This window comes from Malus sylvestris, chromosome 6 (genome assembly GCF_916048215.2).
Source record: "Malus sylvestris chromosome 6, drMalSylv7.2, whole genome shotgun sequence".
NCBI classification, from domain to species: domain Eukaryota; kingdom Viridiplantae; phylum Streptophyta; class Magnoliopsida; order Rosales; family Rosaceae; genus Malus; species Malus sylvestris.
The window spans coordinates 14,252,723-14,272,512 of record NC_062265.1 but is presented as its reverse complement, the minus strand read 5'-3'; the positions used below and the strand labels follow the sequence as shown (position 1 = coordinate 14,272,512).

At 37.5% G+C, this 19,790-nt stretch overlaps 1 protein-coding gene, 1 long non-coding RNA gene and 1 pseudogene across 5 annotated transcripts; 2 read left to right on the top strand and 1 right to left on the bottom strand.

Annotated features, from left to right (window-relative positions):
• Positions 1–4,723: 4,723 nt before the first annotated feature.
• Positions 4,724–6,182, top strand: LOC126625462 (uncharacterized; annotated as a pseudogene).
• Positions 6,183–6,269: 87 nt separating this feature from the next.
• On the bottom strand, positions 6,270–9,347 carry LOC126626431 (ATP-dependent Clp protease proteolytic subunit-related protein 2, chloroplastic-like). Its single transcript, XM_050295760.1, has 9 exons — positions 9,150–9,347; positions 8,986–9,029; positions 8,822–8,894; positions 8,003–8,123; positions 7,691–7,828; positions 7,477–7,593; positions 6,998–7,066; positions 6,795–6,890; positions 6,270–6,598 (listed from the first exon to the last, which is right to left on the bottom strand). The coding sequence occupies exons 1-9, from the start codon at positions 9,224–9,226 to the stop codon at positions 6,461–6,463; spliced, it is 873 nt and encodes a 290-aa protein (XP_050151717.1). The 5' UTR covers positions 9,227–9,347; the 3' UTR covers positions 6,270–6,460.
• Positions 9,348–10,641: 1,294 nt separating this feature from the next.
• LOC126626430 (uncharacterized) lies at positions 10,642–19,399 on the top strand. 4 transcript variants are annotated; one of them, XR_007624683.1, is made up of 8 exons: positions 10,642–11,009; positions 11,093–11,252; positions 11,358–11,426; positions 12,125–12,183; positions 13,176–17,790; positions 17,874–18,033; positions 18,139–18,207; positions 18,906–19,399. It is a non-coding gene; the product is annotated as an uncharacterized LOC126626430 (long non-coding RNA). The 4 variants fall into 4 exon arrangements; XR_007624686.1 differs by lacking the exon at positions 12,125–12,183; XR_007624685.1 differs by having other exon boundaries at positions 11,358–12,183; positions 17,621–17,790.
• The last annotated feature ends 391 nt before the right edge of the window (positions 19,400–19,790 follow it).

The window sequence follows — 19,790 nt, the reverse complement described above, 5'->3', positions numbered from 1 at the left end:
AGTATTTAGAAGCCCCTTCAATCTTCGCAGATGTACACAGATTACCTTCAAATTTATCCAAAAAAAGAGATGAAACTAATAGTTCATTAATTCATTTCTCCATGCATGTAACGAAGCTCAAGAACATAATAATTTTTTTTTTTTTACCTATTCCGATCTTTTGTAGGCGCTAGCTAGACCCGGTAGTTTTTTACACGATACGGTAACACGACACGAAAATAACAGGTTTCAAGTCAACACGATAACTAATCGGGTCATTATCGGTTGACCCGTTATGAACCCATTAATAACGGGTTCTTAATAGGTATACACGTGGGTAACATGTGGGTAACCCGTTTCGACCTGTTAAGAAAAAAATTATTTTGACAATTTTAAAGTTTAATTACTAAAAGATTTATTATAAAATACAATAGCCATATTAATATATACAATAAATTCTATATTAAATATATAGTTTTGTATTATTATTCTATATAAGTTAAAAAAAAAGTTTTAGTCATTATTTATTTTTATTATGAGAGTTCCTTATTATCATTACTAGGATAAATTTTACTTAACATGTTGTTGTCCAAAATTAAAATAAACTAGTATAGTATTTGTATAGGCAAGAACTAAGAAGACATACATACAAGTATGAAAAATATGAAAGAATATATAAACACTCGTGATTCATCATTATTCCTCCACTAGTAGATAATGGTTATACTTACATTATCGTTTAGATTTTTAAAATCCTCCAAACCCTCATGAATAATGTTTTTTATTTGAGGGAAAAATTAATAAAATTAATAATAATTATTGTAGAAGTGTAAAAAATATAAAAAAAATATACAATCACTCAGAGTGACAAGCTTTACAACTTTCATGAAGGGGTCAGCTTCGAAATCCAACACTATAATCCATAAACCTTAAATTTATATTTAACCGTCGATTGTCATTTACGCTTTATTCTTCTTATTAAATTTCATTTGTAAAATTTTCTTTTTTGAAAACATCATCATCTGGCAGATGTAAGAAGATCTGAAAAAAAAAATTTGATGAGAACAATGAAGCGTAAATGTAAAAAACAATCAACAGTTAAATTTTGATATATGATTTATATGATTATAGTGGCGAATTTCGAAGTTAAGCTCTTCATGAAAGTTGTAAAGCTTGTCATTACGAGCGTTTATATATATATTTTTATGTTTTTTACACTTCTACATTAATTAAAAAACTATTAAAGACATTACTTAAATACGTTTTTATTTTTTGGATGTGACAATATGGTATGTATATACTTATTTAGTATTATGTTTTTTATTTGATTATTTATTGGTTTAAAATATATTTTCCTTAACGGGTAACGGGTCAGGTCATATTACCTGTTAATATTATCGGGTCGATTTCGGGTCAGGTCATTTTACCCGTTTATTTTAACGGGTGTTACACGACACGACCCGTTAAGATATCGGGTATGACACGAAACTACACGAACACGAAAAACACGACACAAATGCTAGGTCTAGCGCTAGCATAGGGGGGTGGAGACTGGGGCCTAGTGCCTAGGCGGCTAGAGCCTAAGCGAATTAGGCAGATATCATATATATTATAAATAAGTGTGTTTATACTTAAAAAAATACATAATTTCATTAGATACATAAAATGTAAAATAGAATGGCATAGATTATAAAGTATTATAACATAATAAAAACACGGAGAGCAAGCATATAATGTGTGTTCATCTAAGTATTCAACAAGTTTCTTACAATTTCTTAAAAAAAATGCAAAATGAAAGTAATTTATTTTCCGTCTAAGTGAGAGTTGCGACATAGGTGGGTTTGGATGGGCTAGGCGGGTTTGGATAGGCTAGGCATACACCTAATCGGGGTTTCGTTATTTTTGAAACCCAAAATAAAAAAAAACAAAACCCACAAACAATAAAGATTTCCATAACACATTCCCTACCACTTTCTTCGACTTCCCATCTTTGCAAATCCAAAACACCTAATTAAAGAAAAAAGTAATTAGTTGCAGAAATGGAGACAATGACCGAGTCAGAGATAGAAAGAGACGAGAGAGAGAGAGAGAGAGACAAACTGGATGGGTGTGGAAATATGGTTGCCAAAGCTTCATTGGTTGGAAATATGGAACTTTCCAACCAAAACGGAAAATTTGGTATAAAAGTCATATCTTTAAGGATCAAACACTGATGCAAACAAGCTCACTTCGAAACTTCACTCTCGACTTCCCTCTCTTCCATATCGAAGCTCAACCTAGAAACCCAAAGCTCACACAGCTCTCTCGGCATACCTCTTTTCCAAATGACAAATATGATGAAATAAGCTGAGGGTTTTTAGTATTTATATGTGGGTATTTTAGTAATTTTGGTTTTGTGCATGATGTGCATGGCTGGTTTGTCCAATTATGTCCCAATATTAAGAAAATGTCATATTTCTGGTTATTTCCCTAAAAATTAAAATGTAAAAGAAAACATATCAACCAAAATTTTATACTTTTTAATGACCTCCCTTAGAGTCTCGCACAGGACCCCTAAAATCTCAGGGTCGACCTTGGTGGCAGAAAGTCTATGAAGAGTCCACCTTTGAGAGTGTCTCCTAAGCATTTCTCTTTTTCTTATGTGCTTATCTATGTTTATTCAAAGTATAAGCAGAAAATGAGTATACGAGCAGATGTATATTATCATGAGTAATTATATTTGTAGGTTGCTACATTGTTTTATTTTTATTTAATGAATGATAAATAACAGTATAAGCAGAAAATGAGTATACGGATGAATGTATATTATCGTAAGTAATTACATTTGTGGGTTACTATGCTGTTTTATTTTTATTTAATGAAAATAACTGAAAGCTTTTTCCAAGCAAAAAATAAAAAATAAAAAATAAAAATTCATGAATAAAAAAAGGACGAGATCAAAAACATATTTCTTAATGAGTCATCTCTTCTTTATGTAATAATTTATCATCCTGCCCACTTCATTCAAATCATCCCCAAAGGATCCCAAAGGATGAGGATCCTCTTCCGATCCTCACATTCTAACCGTTCATCATACATTGTGCGACCAGTTTTTGTTAGTTACTATTTGTATGTAATTTTAAATAATAAAATTCAAATGATCCTCACATCCTCATAATTTGGATCCGGATGGGATCCAAATCCATCCCCAAATACTGCTTAGTTTCCTCATTCTATCAAGTTTCATGCAGATATAAAAATAAATAGAAATCTTAATTGTGGTCAATGTCTAGGTTTATTGGTTTGTTTTGGTCAATAGCCTAAACAGTTAATTGAGTTGTGTTTTAAATCCAAACGCACAAGTTATCAGATACATGCATGCATGCCACCTCAACATGTCTTGTTGGAGATAACTTTGCAAGAGGCACTTATTTTTTAATACCTTTCGTTAAAAACACTAACCTTTTTTTTTTTTTTTGGATAAACTGGATAATATTAATCCAGGCAAAGATGCCAAAAGTTTACAAGAAGGCCTATAGAGAGGCAAACAACCAAACATGGCACCAGAAATAGGTAGTGCAAGGAGATACATGGATCCTGACACCGCATCTAATGCTAAAACATCACTTCTCACACTACCCACATGAAGACCTAGTGTGGACAAGGAAGACCATCATTACTGAGAACATGAACTAGGGAAGATGGAGGTCTGTCACCCAAATCACATTGCATATTTCCCTACATCGCTGCGACACCAAGAGGTGCACAACTTGGTTGGCCAATCTTGGAATCCAAGACTAGCGACAGTCATGGAAAGACTCTCCCAATCTAACACACTGCATAAGTACAGGGAAAGCTTCCTACCTACCCTTCGAAAGCAAGTCCCGCAGAGATGCGATTGCATCAAAGGAATCAGATTCAATGGTCACTGAATTCCAACCCAATTAGTGACCCAACTCGCAACCATGCCTAATAGCCAGCGCCTCCGCCATAGCCACTCCTATCCTTCATTGGATACCTGCCTGCACCTAAAAAATGATTATCATGGTCTCGTGCAACTACCCCAGCAAAACCCGAGTTTGGAGGAGTCCACGTAAATGGAATCACCGACTATGGAGTACCGGGTGTTGTGCGAGTGCACAATGATTGGTTAGCATCCAAGAAAGCCTCAATTGAAGTGGAAATTGCTAGTACGACTTGCCTGGGATTGATTGGTTGTTGGTTGAAAAAAAAGTTGCATCGTGTTTTCCAAATGTGCCAACATGTAAAAGCAATATAAGACATTAACCCAAGTGGATGTCTCCAAAATCGCCTCATAGTCCCACGGCAACACAAAAGGTTTCAAGAATTCAATATCTCATTGCCCAGTTGCTAGACTAATTAGAGAGTGCACCCGCAAATTTCTAGTGACTGGCACCACGCTTAACAATTCTGATCTACCCGAGGGGATGTGTGGGAGCCATCTATCATTCCAAACCTGAACTTCTCGACCATTCATAATTTGCCAGTAGGTACCCCTCAACAAGATATCTCTTCCCACCAATAAACTAGACCAAGCCCAGGAAACTCTCCTTCCCCTCTTAGCTTCAAGGAAGGAGCAACTGGGGAAATATCTAGCTTTAAGAACTTTCACCCACAACGAATTCGGCTCCGTTATCAATCGCCAACATTGTTTTGCCAGAAGAGCATCATTAAAGGTTTCAAAGTTCCTAAAACCGAGTCCACCTTCAGCCTTTGATCTACACAACCTCTCCTTAAAGACCCAATGGATTCGGTGTTCTACACCCCGTTGCCCCCACCAAAATTGGAAAATAATTACATCGAATTCATTACAAAGTGTCGTGGGGAATTTAAAAAGGTTCATCGGGTATGCTGGGATTGCTTGCGCCACCGCCTTGATCAAAACCTCCCGTCCTGTTTGTCAGAGTAGAGATTGTTTCCAACCTTGAATTTTCCCCAAAAGTCTCACTTTCATATAGGCCAAGCCGCATTTCTTTGACTTGCCCCATATAGCTGGTACACCCAAATAGGACCCTGGGTCTCCAACTTTCACAATGCCCAGAATGTCTGTCAACTCCCTTAATAAGACCTCAAGAACGTTGCCTCCAAAGAAAACACTTGATTTATGTTTGTTGACCAATTGTCCCGATGCCAAAAAGTAGTGATCGATTAACTGAATTAAACTCCTACAATTTTCCTTTGTTGTTGTGAGGAAAATTAGAGTATCATCAGCGAAGAACATGTAAAAATTCAAGTGCTTAAAAGCAATCGGAAGCAAAAAAAATGTCTCCATACTTCTACGAAAAACGCTTTTCTAACTCAATAACATGTTTAACTTAATTTGTAAAACACAATTGAAAGCGTTTTTAATTGTCAAAACACTTTTAGTCATTCGATAAACATTTCCAACAGACATTGGGAATGTTATGCACAAGTTGGCTTCTTAAACACTTCTAGTCAAATTTTAATGTCAAAGTTGGAGTATACAAATAATATACTCCATCAAACTTTCCTGGAAAGTCTGCAGACGCCTCTATAATATACATATATTCCCAGGGAAAACTTCAGAATTAAACTATCAACATCCCATCTGTTTGTAAAAACCAGGGCATTTGGTTTGCTGGGGTACCAACACCTATTTTTCTACTGCTGTTTCTAGCTTCTCTTCTTGATCTGAGCTATTTTTTACAATCGATCTCGCGGCCCAATCTTCACTTCACTTCTCTTCCAATCCTCTGTTTTTGTTTTCGCTGTTCAACTTCACTTCACTTCTCTTCTAATCCTCTGTTTTTGTTTTCGCTGTTCAACATCATAATCGTTTCGATCATTGTTGGAAAACCGTAGGCACCATCTTCTTTGGAAGCTGACGACATCATATCCTTCGTGTATCATTCGTATGAACTGGAAGAAGACGAAGCTGATGATGCTGAGGATACAAAGAGTGATAAAACACTTGAGTTTGGAGGGTTATGACAACTGTAGTGACCATGTTGATGACGACAATGGTGGTGAAAGTGAAAGTGACGATCATTTTGATTCAGCTGGTTACAATGAAGATGATGACCAAAATGGTGGCGAAGGCGAGATTGGTTGGGGAGACATGGATGAATATGACTATAATTTGGAGAAACGAATCGAGCTTCATTGATAGGGTTAACAAGGGATGGAGGGAAGAGAGGTTAAGGGATGGTCTCTCCTATCCCTTACAGCTAACCTACATGTGAAGTATTTACAAGCCCTTTCAATGGCTACCGGCAAAGCTGAAACACGTGGTAACTGTCGCATGTGGGAGTAAAAATGATATAGCACCCTTTTTGAGCAAATAGTTAATTCCGAAATTCTTAATGTGTAGTGTTCCTACAAATATCAGAGGGAAGCAAATTCTATGCAACAATTACGACTGAGCAATAGTTCTGTACTACACGACTTACAAGTGAACATCAGAAATATTTTGAATACTATAGGTATCGTCAACCAATTTGCCAACCCAGCAATAGTTGTACTAACCAAGACCTGATCCGCTGTCCTTGGGAGGTGCATCAGCCTTGATACGGGGTGGCCTAACAACACGATCAATGAGCCCATATTCAAGAGCCTCCTGCGCATTAAAGCGCTTCATCCGACTTAAGTCTTTGTTAATCTGCATATACACAGTTCAGAATGATCATTCATACTATCTTATAATGCTTAATTTTGCAAATCGTAATAGCTCAAGCTTGTGTACCCCTCACTCAAACAATTCTTCGTGGGGGTCATAAAACCGCTTTTTTGATCGATAGTCATAAAACCACTTAACCCAAAAGCGACTGTCGGATTTACTTGTCAAACTAGCTAACCTTTTCAACTGGCTGGCCTGTTTTCATAGCCAACTCATTAAACAGGTAATCTCTAATTCTGAGAAGTTCATTTGCTTCATTTTGTATATCATCAGCCTGCCACAAGATTTCGTAGACTCGTGAAGACAATAAGGACAAGATATTGATGAACTTGAAAGACATCTACAGGAGCATTTTTGGGCATTGACAGGAAGCAGTGATACCTGACCACGAGCAGCCCCGGCAGGAGACTGTAGAGCAATTCTTGATAGTGGCATTGCAAAACGATTTCCCTAAACAAGGCAGAAATTACAAAAGTTGGAATTTCAGAGTTCAACCATCTGATAGAAAGATGAAATTCAATATTTTTTAAGTCACATAGAAGATGAAGATATTCCATCAAATCATCAATGTACAAGGTTGTAAACAACATGTATGAACAGACAAGCTCAGATAGCAATGAAACAAAACAGACACAGGAACCATCGTCAGTCATTTTCTAAAGAAAACTGGTCAAACTCCTCACCATATCTAATTGCCCCCCCCCCCCCATTATACCAAATCATCGTCCCACTCAGCTGTATTAACTATGGCACTTCTGAGGCTAAGAAAAGACAATAAAAACTTATGTCGACCCCTTCATGATGAGCATTAGTACTAATGGACTTTATCATCCTGGACTGAAAAATGAAAGAACTATTACCTTCTCTCCAGCGGTAAGAAGAAAGGCTGCTAAATTATAGGCATAGCCCACACAATGGGTACCAACAGGACTTTTTAGGCTCTGCATTGTATCATAGATAGCCATGCTTGGAGTAAGCTGCAAATGATGCAAGTTTTAGATATATGTATGTCACATGGAAAAACAATACCAAGAAAAAAGTAAAAGAATTTGACATGAAAATCTGATAACTCACATCTCCACCAGGACCATTGATGTACATATAAAGCCTTTTCGAAGAATCTATAGTGTCAAGGTACAACATTGTTGCCAAAATTTGATTGCTGAACTCTTCATCTATGTTTTGCCCGATGAAGATCACACGTTCTCGGTACTGCATTCCCAGTAAACAGAAGCTATCTTAGAGACACAATAAAAATGGTATTCCAGTAAAACTCAAGTAGTTGAAATCCATACAGAAATCTCCACTTAGGATGTTGATTAATGTATTCTTTTTAACAAACCGTCTAGATGTTCATTTCATATGGAATTAACAGCAATGACTTACTAGAGCATTCCACAAATCAACCCATTGCCAAGTTCCCTCACCAGGAGTTCTGTAGGGAACTTTTGGTGTCCCTATAGGCATCATTCCAACTCGTGCTCGTGAAGACCTATGGTTTCGTGTCCTGAAAAGTGCAAACATAGAGATACAGCATCCGTTCTTTAACATACTGATTAAGCAATTTAAACTACTCCCAGAGAAAGAAAAAAATCAAACCAAATTGAGCTCATGAAAACAGTTATTTACGGGTATAATTGGGGGCATGCTAACCTATAGGAAAACAAAGAATTGCAACCTCTATTTTGAACTTAACTTGTTGGCTATATAATCATCCACGTTGTTGCAATCTCTCAACGATAGCCGAAATAGTTTTTCATAGAAGAACAAACAAAGAGGTTTAAAATGCACATATGTAAACGTCTTGTTATAATTTTGAACTCTACTATGTTAGACAGTACCACAAAAGTTAAACCAATCTCATTGCCGCTGCACAGGTCAAAGTTCAAAAAGAACGCCGGAGGGGGGTGTGTACCAAAGTGGAGGTTTCTTTAGCAATACAATATTCTAAACTACTCTAACTTGTGGAACTTGGGTGCAACGGGGCAGGCACACTGGACCTCACCAACTAGCCTAACCCGCGTTTACAAAACAAAAGTGCAGTTTAAAGAAGCAGGATTTCGCTCCACTAAGATAATTAAATCCCTACTGGTGGTCTCTTGAAAAACAAGTGGCCACCAACCATATATCGATATTACGCTAATTTTTGGCACAGAACCATATATCGATATTAAGCAAAATTATCAAGGCCCATAATTTAGTTACCTGGGTTGAAGGCTCTTATTAACTTTTCCGTACAACTCAACCGTCAAGTTAGGGTTTTTAGCACCAAAAGTACCTTAGTTTTGTCAATAAACAAAGAAAGAATTCAGATGGATTACATCACCAAAAAAGAAGAACAAAATTAGCTCAGGAAACCAGAGGATTGCCTAAAGACTGAAGCTTTAATCCTGAATAATGCTTCGTTGCACAACTGCGGGAGACAAATGGATAATAATTACAATTAGAAACACTAATCATTTTTAATTTTTGGGATTAGAAAACGAATTAAAAGAGAAAACAAGAAAATCCCATGAGAGAGGAGAGAGAGAACCTGGGAGGAGGAAGGGAGAGTCTAGCTTGGGGATGAAGGCCTGGAGAAGTAGTCGTTGTGTGAAAAGAGACTGCCATTTTCACCACCAGACAGCGAGCAAGTGAGATAGAATAGGAGGAAGACGAAGGGAATAGACTGAAGAGACCGGATCCGCTACAGCCGGCAACAGACTTACAGAGAACAATAAAAGCGATAATCTAAATCAATTTAGATTATCTAATACTAGTACTATTTAATACAACGTATCATTAGGGGAATAGACTGAAGAGGCCGGATCCGCTAGATCAGTCACTAGATTTACAAGACAACAATAAAAACAATAATTCCAACTAATTCAAGTCATCTAATGCTACTAGTATTTGATTATTACATAGCATGAAATAATTTTTCGTAAAGAGATCGAAATTTGAAATGTCACAAGGTGTATCAACAACTAACAGTCTTAAAATTGAATGGAGTTTTTTTTTAGAGATTATGTTTGAATGAGGATAAAATAAATAAATGATTTAGATTACAATATTTGTACATTGAAATGACTTCACATTGTCATATAAAAAGGAACAACTCCTTGCATGTATTATAAAGTGGAATTGTATCAATGGTCCTTTAACTTTAACCTAATAGGAATAATGGTCATTCAACTAAAAATCTATGATCATTGGTCCCTTAACTCATCAAAATTGACAGCTATGATATTTTTCGTCAACTCCGTCAAAATGAATCAGGTTCAAATGACCATTGCTACAATTGGGTTAAAGTTGTGGAACCATTTCTTTAATTGGGTTAAAGTTAAGAGATCATTGCTACAATTTTTTTCATTTGATTTTCCATATTTTCCTCTTAATTCAGCCCCACGTGTGTGGCACATAACTCATTTTGACGGGATTTTGACGAAGTTGACAAAAAGGACTATAACTGCACACTTTGATGAGTTTAGGGAGACTATTGCTACAATTTTCTCTATTATAAGTTTTTAGATGTTACATTTTTACATTTAACACCACTATCTAATTTCAATTACTAGGGCTACCCTCCCTCTCCACACTCAAGTTTCAATTTCATCCTTGCAGTTCAAATCCTAATTAAAATATTGACTGAATAAAAAAAATCAATCACTCTCCAAATTCAACTTCTGCCCTTTCTCAGCAATTAACATTTGCCCATTTTTAAATTAGAATATTGACAAAAAAACCAAAACCGAAACCGAAACACAAACCAAACTAATCCGTACTGAACAATTAGTTTTTTGCGCTTTTGAAACTGAATCGCATTGAGAAAAAGTGGTTTGGTTTCAGTTTAGCCTTCTGAAACTAAACCGAAACCGAACATCACAACAAAAAATAAAAAAAATATATTTAATTTAAAATACCCATATAGATGGTGTGCTCTAATTGATTGTTTGTTTGAGTCCATAAATTTAGTTTGATCCGCACACTGCAAACCCATTTGTTTGTTGTTTTTCAAACCAAAAGGGGATTCAAACTGTCACAGCCCGTCCCGGAATTTTTAATTCCGAGGACGTGAAATTACAAAAACGCCCTTAAACGGGATTAAGGTGCGTAATTTTGGTGTTTGTTTTACCTAAAATTTCTAAGCTATTGTTGTGTTGGACTTTAGGTAGGGTCCTATACCCTAATTTCCTCCCCATTTTCCGTAACCTTTCCTTCTCTCTCTTCTTCTTCCATTTCAGATTTTCACTCTCTCTCTCTTCCTCAGCTCTTCCTCAGAAACTCTCACTCTCTCTCTTCTTCTCGAACGCACGGGCAACCACCAAAACCACCTAAAACCTATACCAACGTCCAAGTTAAGACTACCATTGCAACCCTGAGGACTCCACGATCACGTAGACACCATTTTCAGGTAAGTTTTGCTTCGGAAAACCCTAGTTTTTAAGGTCCCGTGTTTATATACTGTTCATGATCTTTTAAATGGTTACGATTTAGGCTAAAACAAGATCACAGCGAGCTTAGTGAGGTCCCAAGGAAGCTCGGAGTGCTTCGTTGGAAGTTTTTGGACGTAAGAACACGGAGATCGACAAGTTCAAAGTTTGGCCGGAGCTTTCGAGGCGTTTTCCGGCAAATCCCCGGCGAGTTAGGAGTCGAGGTAGGTATAAATCTCTTCGTCTCGTCAAGTACTACAACTTTCCTTTTTGTTTCACTCAATTTCGTTGAGTATTGAAGAAGTTATACTCATTTGAAAAATACCCAGTTTCCGGCGACCTCCGAGGCTTTCGAGGCAGTTTCCGGCCAAACCACGGCGAACTAGGTGTTGTGCAAGGTACCATTCTCTTTGTCTCTTCAAGGGCTACAACTTTCATTTTTGAATAACTTGATTTCGTTGAGAAATGACAAAGTTATGGCAATTTGAAAAACTGCCCAGAAAACGGCCGCCGGAAAAACCAGTCCGGCGACCCAAGGAAGAAGAAGGTGCTACAGTAAAAATAAAAAATAAAAATAAAATTATTTTAAAAATATGTCGACGTCCGTGACGTCGAGTAGATCACTGTGGTATATTCATATACCTAAATTGAACACCGTATGAGAAAGTTATTAAGGATTGTTGGTTAGGTGTTCAAATAACGTTTTATAGTTTTCACATTTAGGTGAAAATGTGAATTGATGATCCGACCGTTGGATCGTCACCAAAATTTGATACGTTGTAATACGTAATATTTGAGGATTATTGGAACTTACGGATTGGGAATCCGAGTTACGGATCTTCCGGAATTGGAATTGTAAGTCCATAATATAAAATGTTAACCGTCACTTAGTTTTGGAAATTGACGGAGATCCGACCGTTGGATGGTAATGAAATTTTAGGATGTTATCCTAGAGATAAATTGAGGACCTCTGGAAGTTATGGATTTAAAATTTGAGTGGCAGATCTTCCGGATCGAACTACGTAGTGACGTATTTTATATAAGTTATATATTCTATCGATATGAATTCTGAGGTTGGATTTGATTACTGTTCTAGGCGGCGATCGTCATGACGCCTTGATGTGTGGTGCTAGGGAGTTGTTGGACGAACTCCAGGTGAGTGGGCAGTTTTGTTTTCCGTATATATATATATACTTAACGTTTTCCCAGAAATTGAAAATGCATGAAATTATGTTTAAAATGAAATGCATATGAGTTATGTGGAAAAACGGGAAGTGAAATACCATGCATAGAATTGATATGAAAAGTATATAGAAATGTGAGTTGAAATGCCATGCATGAATTAATATATGATGCATATGTATGAATTGGTGCGGTGGACGCACAGGTAAGAATTGATTTATGATGCATATGTATGAATTGGTGCGGTGGACGCACAGGTAAGAATTGATTTATGATGCATATGTATGAAATGGTGCGGTGGACGCACAGATGAGTATTTAATTACTGTTATGATGATGATGATATATATTGAGCTCAAATCCTGCACCATGGTTTAGTGCTTATAGTATTCACCGCATCGCACGCTCGCCTTGGATCCAAGTAGATGCTAGTCGTACAGTCCACGCGGAGTGGGTACGACAGACCAGTCGCGAGAGTGTTAGTGAGATTCCGACTGGTGGGTGACCTTAGATTATGTGCACAGATGATTTATGAGAAGCACTAGAGCGTAACTTGTGTGCAGAAGGCCGGACGGGTCACAGAGGTGACTCCGGTAGAGTGATAATGATAGATTTTGAGCTCTAGGTTCAACCGTATAGGGCTATTAGAGGGCCTACGGTTGATTACTTTCTTGCACCTGATATGATTATGTTGATGCATTCATACCTTATTACTGTTGAGATGATGTGGCATGGCATAATTAATATGAGAAATGTTGAGATGACATGGCATGGCATGATTGATAAAGAGATAATGTTGAGATAGTAAAAATGAAGTTTTGAGAATATATATGTATATTTATATTTTACATTTCTGGGAAAGTATACAGGTTTTACGGAGAGGGGTTACAACGTTTTGAGAAATGTTTGGATTTGGAAAAGAATTGTTTTACTGACCCACTCAATTTTGGTTTTGCGCCCCTCCAGGTTCAGGAATCACAAAGGTGTGGTGACTACGAGGAATTCGACGGTGTTCTGACAGATTGGACAAAATTAGGACTCACCTTCGGGTGTATCAATTTAAATTGTATCTTAAAGCTTCCGTACTGTGCAAATGGTTACGTCACTCTCACGTGACGGCCAGCATGCCCTCCTTCGGGACGGGGTGTGTCAGTTGGTATCAGAGCATGGTTGCAATCTTGGACATCTTGAGAAGTTCTAGTGAATTCTGTCAGAACTACACCGCCTCGTAGCAAGCCACGTAGTTAGAGGAACTTAGTCTCCCTGATTTAGCGGTTTAGGGGGAAACTATTACTATGGTGATTCAGTCTATTGTCTAAAGGGACATTTTAAGATGGGTAATGAGTTGAACTTGAATCACCTTATGAAATGATGAACCTGAGAGAGCGAAGTAACGGTTTAACCATTTGGAAAAGATGTTTCAGATTATGCAAGTCAAAGGAAATTTCCTTCTGACAGGGGGTCGAGACGACTACCTGGTTTTGGTTATGAATTTGTATCCTGGTGGAAACAGGAGTATGAATTGTTGTCACCAGAGGAATCAGTCGATTGAGAATTGTTTAAGGACTTGTTTAAAGGAAAAGTTTATCCCTCCGGCATTTATCGATGGTAGTAAACAAGAGTTTACAAATATGAGACAAGGAAGGTGATGATCGAGGGATATTATAGAAAGTTTTCAGACTTGCCTCGTTTCATCCAGATATTGTTGTTAATTTGGTGGAGGTGTTATGTTGTTTTAAGTTGGGTGGCAAAAAGGGAAGTGGTATTTTGGGTGACCACTATCCATTGTACTTCTTACCAGGAATATACGAGATGTTGTTGAATCTTGAGGACTCTGAGAACATGAGCAACGAGAATAAAGAAGAATAAGAAATGAATGGGAATTAAAAGAAGACGATAAAGTTAATGATTCGTCATATCAAGGATATAGAAAAATTCAGAGCTTCGAAAGAAGTGAAGCTAGAGTTAATTCTTCCAGCTGAGGTTTTATTGTCGCTGGTCAGAGTAAAAGTGATGGATATACTGGTAATCCCAGATATTTGAGACAAGGTGTCTCGAGTAAAGGAAATGTACTTTGTGCAGCAGGTACAAAATTAACACTTTGGGAAGTGTGAAATTAATGAATGTGTTTATGTGAACAGAGGGGACACAGAATTGTGAATCGTCCCTAGAATCAGTTGTACTCAACAATTTTCCATGATATCATAGTGTCGATTCAGCAGAGTTATGGATTTAGTAGTTTGGTCGGATTGACCGTGAGTACAGAGATATTTGATGAGTTATATGTTCAGCCGTACGGACCATGAGAAATGGATTTGACTGACACATGAGAAATTTGTGAGTTATAGGCTCGGCCGTACCGACCACGCGGAGTGGATCCGGCCGACGTATTATTGAGATAAGAGTTGAATCAACCGCATTGGTCATTCTAGTTGACTTCGGCTGATATATTTCTTATTATGTATGTTATTACCTAGAGAGTAGTAAATAAATGTAGTTGAGACGAGTGTATGTATTTTGCATTGAGTGACAAAATAGTAATGTTATATCTTTGTGAGTGGTTGCCTACTTATCGAGACAACGATGATTTATCAGTATTGCGGGCTGCAGACCGTAATATTAATAACTCATTCGTGGATTCGTTAAGTAAGTAAACCGGTAGATTATTTTGTACTTATTCAGAATGCTTAGTAGTAATAGAGTATGTATTGTGTCGGTTAAATTATTTCCATTAGATTGGTTGGTTATAATTGTGACAAGACGGAATGTTAAGGGAAACCAGTACTTTCCATCGATCTGGATGACCAGAGATTACTTTTGTAAGTATGCAAAGTGGATTGAGTTCAGCCATTATTTATGCTGTGAGAGCAAAGAGATTGTTTTCGAAAGGCTGTAAAAAAATACTTAGCTCATGTGGTGCTAAATGATGTTGTTTGGAGTAGTGTGAATAATGTCGAAAGAGTTAGACTTTTCTTGATGTCTTCCTTGAAAGTATACCTGGATTGCCTTCAGGCAGAAATATGAGGTTCATTATTGATTTGTTGCCAGGTATAAATTTATATTGGAGATTGGTTCAGGATGAGTTAAGGGAATTAGAAATTCAGTTGAAAGAATTGGTTGATAAAAGTTTCATTCAACCTAGTACAACACTTTTGAGGAGCACCAGTTTGTTGGTGAGAAAGAAAATGGACTTAGAGATTGTTCATTGATTATAGACAATGGAGTCGGGTAACGATTAAGAACCGTTATCCATGGTAATGTACTGATGTTTATTTAACCAGCTCAGAAGTAATTGCGAAGATTCAAAGATTGAATTGAGATCTGGTTACTACCAATTGAATATTATAAGTGACGTTGATCATAAGATGGTTTTCTGGACTTGTTATGGTCCTTATGAAGTTTGGTGATACTATGTGGATACTCATGCGGTTTTATGAGTTATTGGATGAAGTATTCCAATAATGCCTTGATAATTGATATCATTTTCATTGAAGATATTCTGGCATATTCTGAGCCAGAGCAGAGCATGTAAACGTATTAAGTCAATGAAGCAAAGATTGAGAGAACGTTAGTTGTATGCTAAGTTTAGCAAAAGCTAAAGTTAAATGGATCAAGTGGCATTCTAAAATTTGTTATGTCTGCTTAAGGTATTCAAGTGAATCATTAAAAGATAGCAGAAATTGAGGAATTGGAACAACCACGAGTCGTAATTGAGATTTGGAATTTCTTAGCTTACCAGGCTATCTTGGATGGTTGTGAAAGATTTTTCAGTCATTGCTTTGTCATTGACGAGACTGTTGAGAAAAGAGGTTAGGTATGAGTGGGAAGGAATTGTAAGCAAAGGATTTAACAACTGAAGTATTTCCTCACTCATGCACGTATTTTGGTATTCCCAGAGAATAGTGGTAATCATAAATTTTTAGTGATGTTTCTTGAATGGTATTGGAGGCATGTTGATGCAAATGTTAGGGTGATTGCATACGTTTCACGATAAATGGAATCTCATAAGATGAATTACCCTACTGGGGATTTGGAAATCACGATTACCATTCTTGCTGTGAAGTTATGGAGACATTATATTTTAGTGGGAATGCAAGATTTTTTTTACGAATCCAAAAAGTCTTCAATATCCATTACTTGGAAGGAATTTGATATGAGGCAGCGAAAGTGAATTGTATTGCTTAATGAACATGATTGTACGATCAGGGTGATCGTAAAGTTTGTTCTAGCTGAAGCACTTGGTGAGAAGACTACAGTAAGATTAATATCTGGCACGTTTGCCAAGAGTATCATTTTGTGGATTGAAAACCAACGGAAGAAAAATTAAGAATGGAAGATCGAGAAGAAGTTATACTTGTTAAGTAACAAGTTAGTACATTTACCCCAGTGTTGAGTAACAACCTTTCCCAGACAGTGCAACACTACTTATTTGTTTTATGGAAAAGAGAATTGGATTACGGAACTGCTAAGTTTCTTAAGTATGTTGGTTGTGCAGTTTCCGAAGTAACGCCATAAGGACCATGAAATGTGTCACGTGAGTCGGTTTTTGATGACTTGTGAATGGAATGTTTCTGGGTAGAGAAAGATTCGATCGAGAAAGAGTTTTAGTAGACCCTGAGACTATGGACGAGTCTCCTCAAAGTATTCAGGTGATTAAGTTAACCTGAAGTAACCAGGAATGGCAAAAGAGATCAACAGATGGATATGCCACTAATCGAGTGTGTAAGGTAAATGGTTTGATATTTTTGGAAAATTCACCACGAACAGAAATGAAGAGAATTGGAAAAGAGACAAGATAAGATTTAAACACATCAGACCGTTTTGATCATTAAAAGAATCAATGAAGTTGCATATAAGTTTGTGATGCCTTCAAAATTGGCTAAGGCACATAATGTATTTTGTGTTCGATGCGTTGTCACTAGGTGGCAGATTTGTCGCATAAGATTCTGGTTCAACCTTTGGAGATTAATCCGGATTCGACTTGATGAGGAACCAGTGACTATACTGGATTGGAAAGATAAGACTCTGAGGAATAAGATCGTGAGCTTGGTAAAAGTATTGTGGAGGAACCATTCAGCAGAAGAAGCTACTTGGAAGACAAAAGAACGGATGAGAGATATGTATCCGAGGCTATTTTTTTTTAGTATTGAGAGTTTGGTTGGTGGCTGGAATTTCGGGGACGAAATTCTATAAGGAGGGGAGATTGTCACAGCCCGTCCCGGAATTTTTAATTCCGAGGACGTGAAATTACAAAAACGCCCTTAAACGGGATTAAGGTGCGTAATTTTGGTGTTTGTTTTACCTAAAATTTCTAAGCTATTGTTGTGTTGGACTTTAGGTAGGGTCCTATACCCTAATTTCCTCCCCATTTTCCGTAACCTTTCCTTCTCTCTCTTCTTCTTCCATTTCAGATTTTCACTCTCTCTCTCTTCCTCAGCTCTTCCTCAGAAACTCTCACTCTCTCTCTTCTTCTCGAACGCACGGGCAACCACCAAAACCACCTAAAACCTATACCAACGTCCAAGTTAAGACTACCATTGCAACCCTGAGGACTCCACGATCACGTAGACACCATTTTCAGGTAAGTTTTGCTTCGGAAAACCCTAGTTTTTAAGGTCCCGTGTTTATATACTGTTCATGATCTTTTAAATGGTTACGATTTAGGCTAAAAAAAGATCACAGCGAGCTTAGTGAGGTCCCAAGGAAGCTCGGAGTGCTTCGTTGGAAGTTTTTGGACGTAAGAACACGGAGATCGACAAGTTCAAAGTTTGGCCGGAGCTTTCGAGGCGTTTTCCGGCAAATCCCCGGCGAGTTAGGAGTCGAGGTAGGTATAAATCTCTTCGTCTCGTCAAGTACTACAACTTTCCTTTTTGTTTCACTCAATTTCGTTGAGTATTGAAGAAGTTATACTCATTTGAAAAATACCCAGTTTCCGGCGACCTCCGAGGCTTTCGAGGCAGTTTCCGGCCAAACCACGGCGAACTAGGTGTTTTGCAAGGTACCATTCTCTTTGTCTCTTCAAGGGCTACAACTTTCATTTTTGAATAACTTGATTTCGTTGAGAAATGACAAAGTTATGGCAATTTGAAAAACTGCCCAGAAAACGGCCGCCGGAAAAACCAGTCCGGCGACCCAAGGAAGAAGAAGGTGCTACAGTAAAAATAAAAAATAAAAATAAAATTATTTTAAAAATATGTCGACGTCCGTGACGTCGAGTAGATCACTGTGGTATATTCATATACCTAAATTGAACACCGTATGAGAAAGTTATTAAGGATTGTTGGTTAGGTGTTCAAATAACGTTTTATAGTTTTCACATTTAGGTGAAAATGTGAATTGATGATCCGACCGTTGGATCGTCACCAAAATTTGATACGTTGTAATACGTAATATTTGAGGATTATTGGAACTTACGGATTGGGAATCCGAGTTACGGATCTTCCGGAATTGGAATTGTAAGTCCATAATATAAAATGTTAACCGTCACTTAGTTTTGGAAATTGACGGAGATCCGACCGTTGGATGGTAATGAAATTTTAGGATGTTATCCTAGAGATAAATTGAGGACCTCTGGAAGTTATGGATTTAAAATTTGAGTGGCAGATCTTCCGGATCGAACTACGTAGTGACGTATTTTATATAAGTTATATATTCTATCGATATGAATTCTGAGGTTGGATTTGATTACTGTTCTAGGCGGCGATCGTCATGACGCCTTGATGTGTGGTGCTAGGGAGTTGTTGGACGAACTCCAGGTGAGTGGGCAGTTTTGTTTTCCGTATATATATATATACTTAACGTTTTCCCAGAAATTGAAAATGCATGAAATTATGTTTAAAATGAAATGCATATGAGTTATGTGGAAAAACGGGAAGTGAAATACCATGCATAGAATTGATATGAAAAGTATATAGAAATGTGAGTTGAAATGCCATGCATGAATTAATATATGATGCATATGTATGAATTGGTGCGGTGGACGCACAGGTAAGAATTGATTTATGATGCATATGTATGAATTGGTGCGGTGGACGCACAGGTAAGAATTGATTTATGATGCATATGTATGAAATGGTGCGGTGGACGCACAGATGAGTATTTAATTACTGTTATGATGATGATGATATATATTGAGCTCAAATCCTGCACCATGGTTTAGTGCTTATAGTATTCACCGCATCGCACGCTCGCCTTGGATCCAAGTAGATGCTAGTCGTACAGTCCACGCGGAGTGGGTACGACAGACCAGTCGCGAGAGTGTTAGTGAGATTCCGACTGGTGGGTGACCTTAGATTATGTGCACAGATGATTTATGAGAAGCACTAGAGCGTAACTTGTGTGCAGAAGGCCGGACGGGTCACAGAGGTGACTCCGGTAGAGTGATAATGATAGATTTTGAGCTCTAGGTTCAACCGTATAGGGCTATTAGAGGGCCTACGGTTGATTACTTTCTTGCACCTGATATGATTATGTTGATGCATTCATACCTTATTACTGTTGAGATGATGTGGCATGGCATAATTAATATGAGAAATGTTGAGATGACATGGCATGGCATGATTGATAAAGAGATAATGTTGA

What these genes read in the sequence shown, in the direction of transcription:
- LOC126626431 (XM_050295760.1), bottom strand. Translation starts at nt 9,226, where the DNA reads ATGGCAGTCTCTTTTCACACAACGACTACTTCTCCAGGCCTTCATCCC. An exon ending in CTCTCCCTTCCTCCTCCCAG is followed by an intron (nt 9,030 to 9,149) that starts GTTCTCTCTCTC and finishes TGTCTCCCGCAG; the next exon opens with TTGTGCAACGAAGCATTATT. An exon ending in AATAAGAGCCTTCAACCCAG is followed by an intron (nt 8,124 to 8,821) that starts GTAACTAAATTA and finishes TGCACTTTTCAG; the next exon opens with GACACGAAACCATAGGTCTT.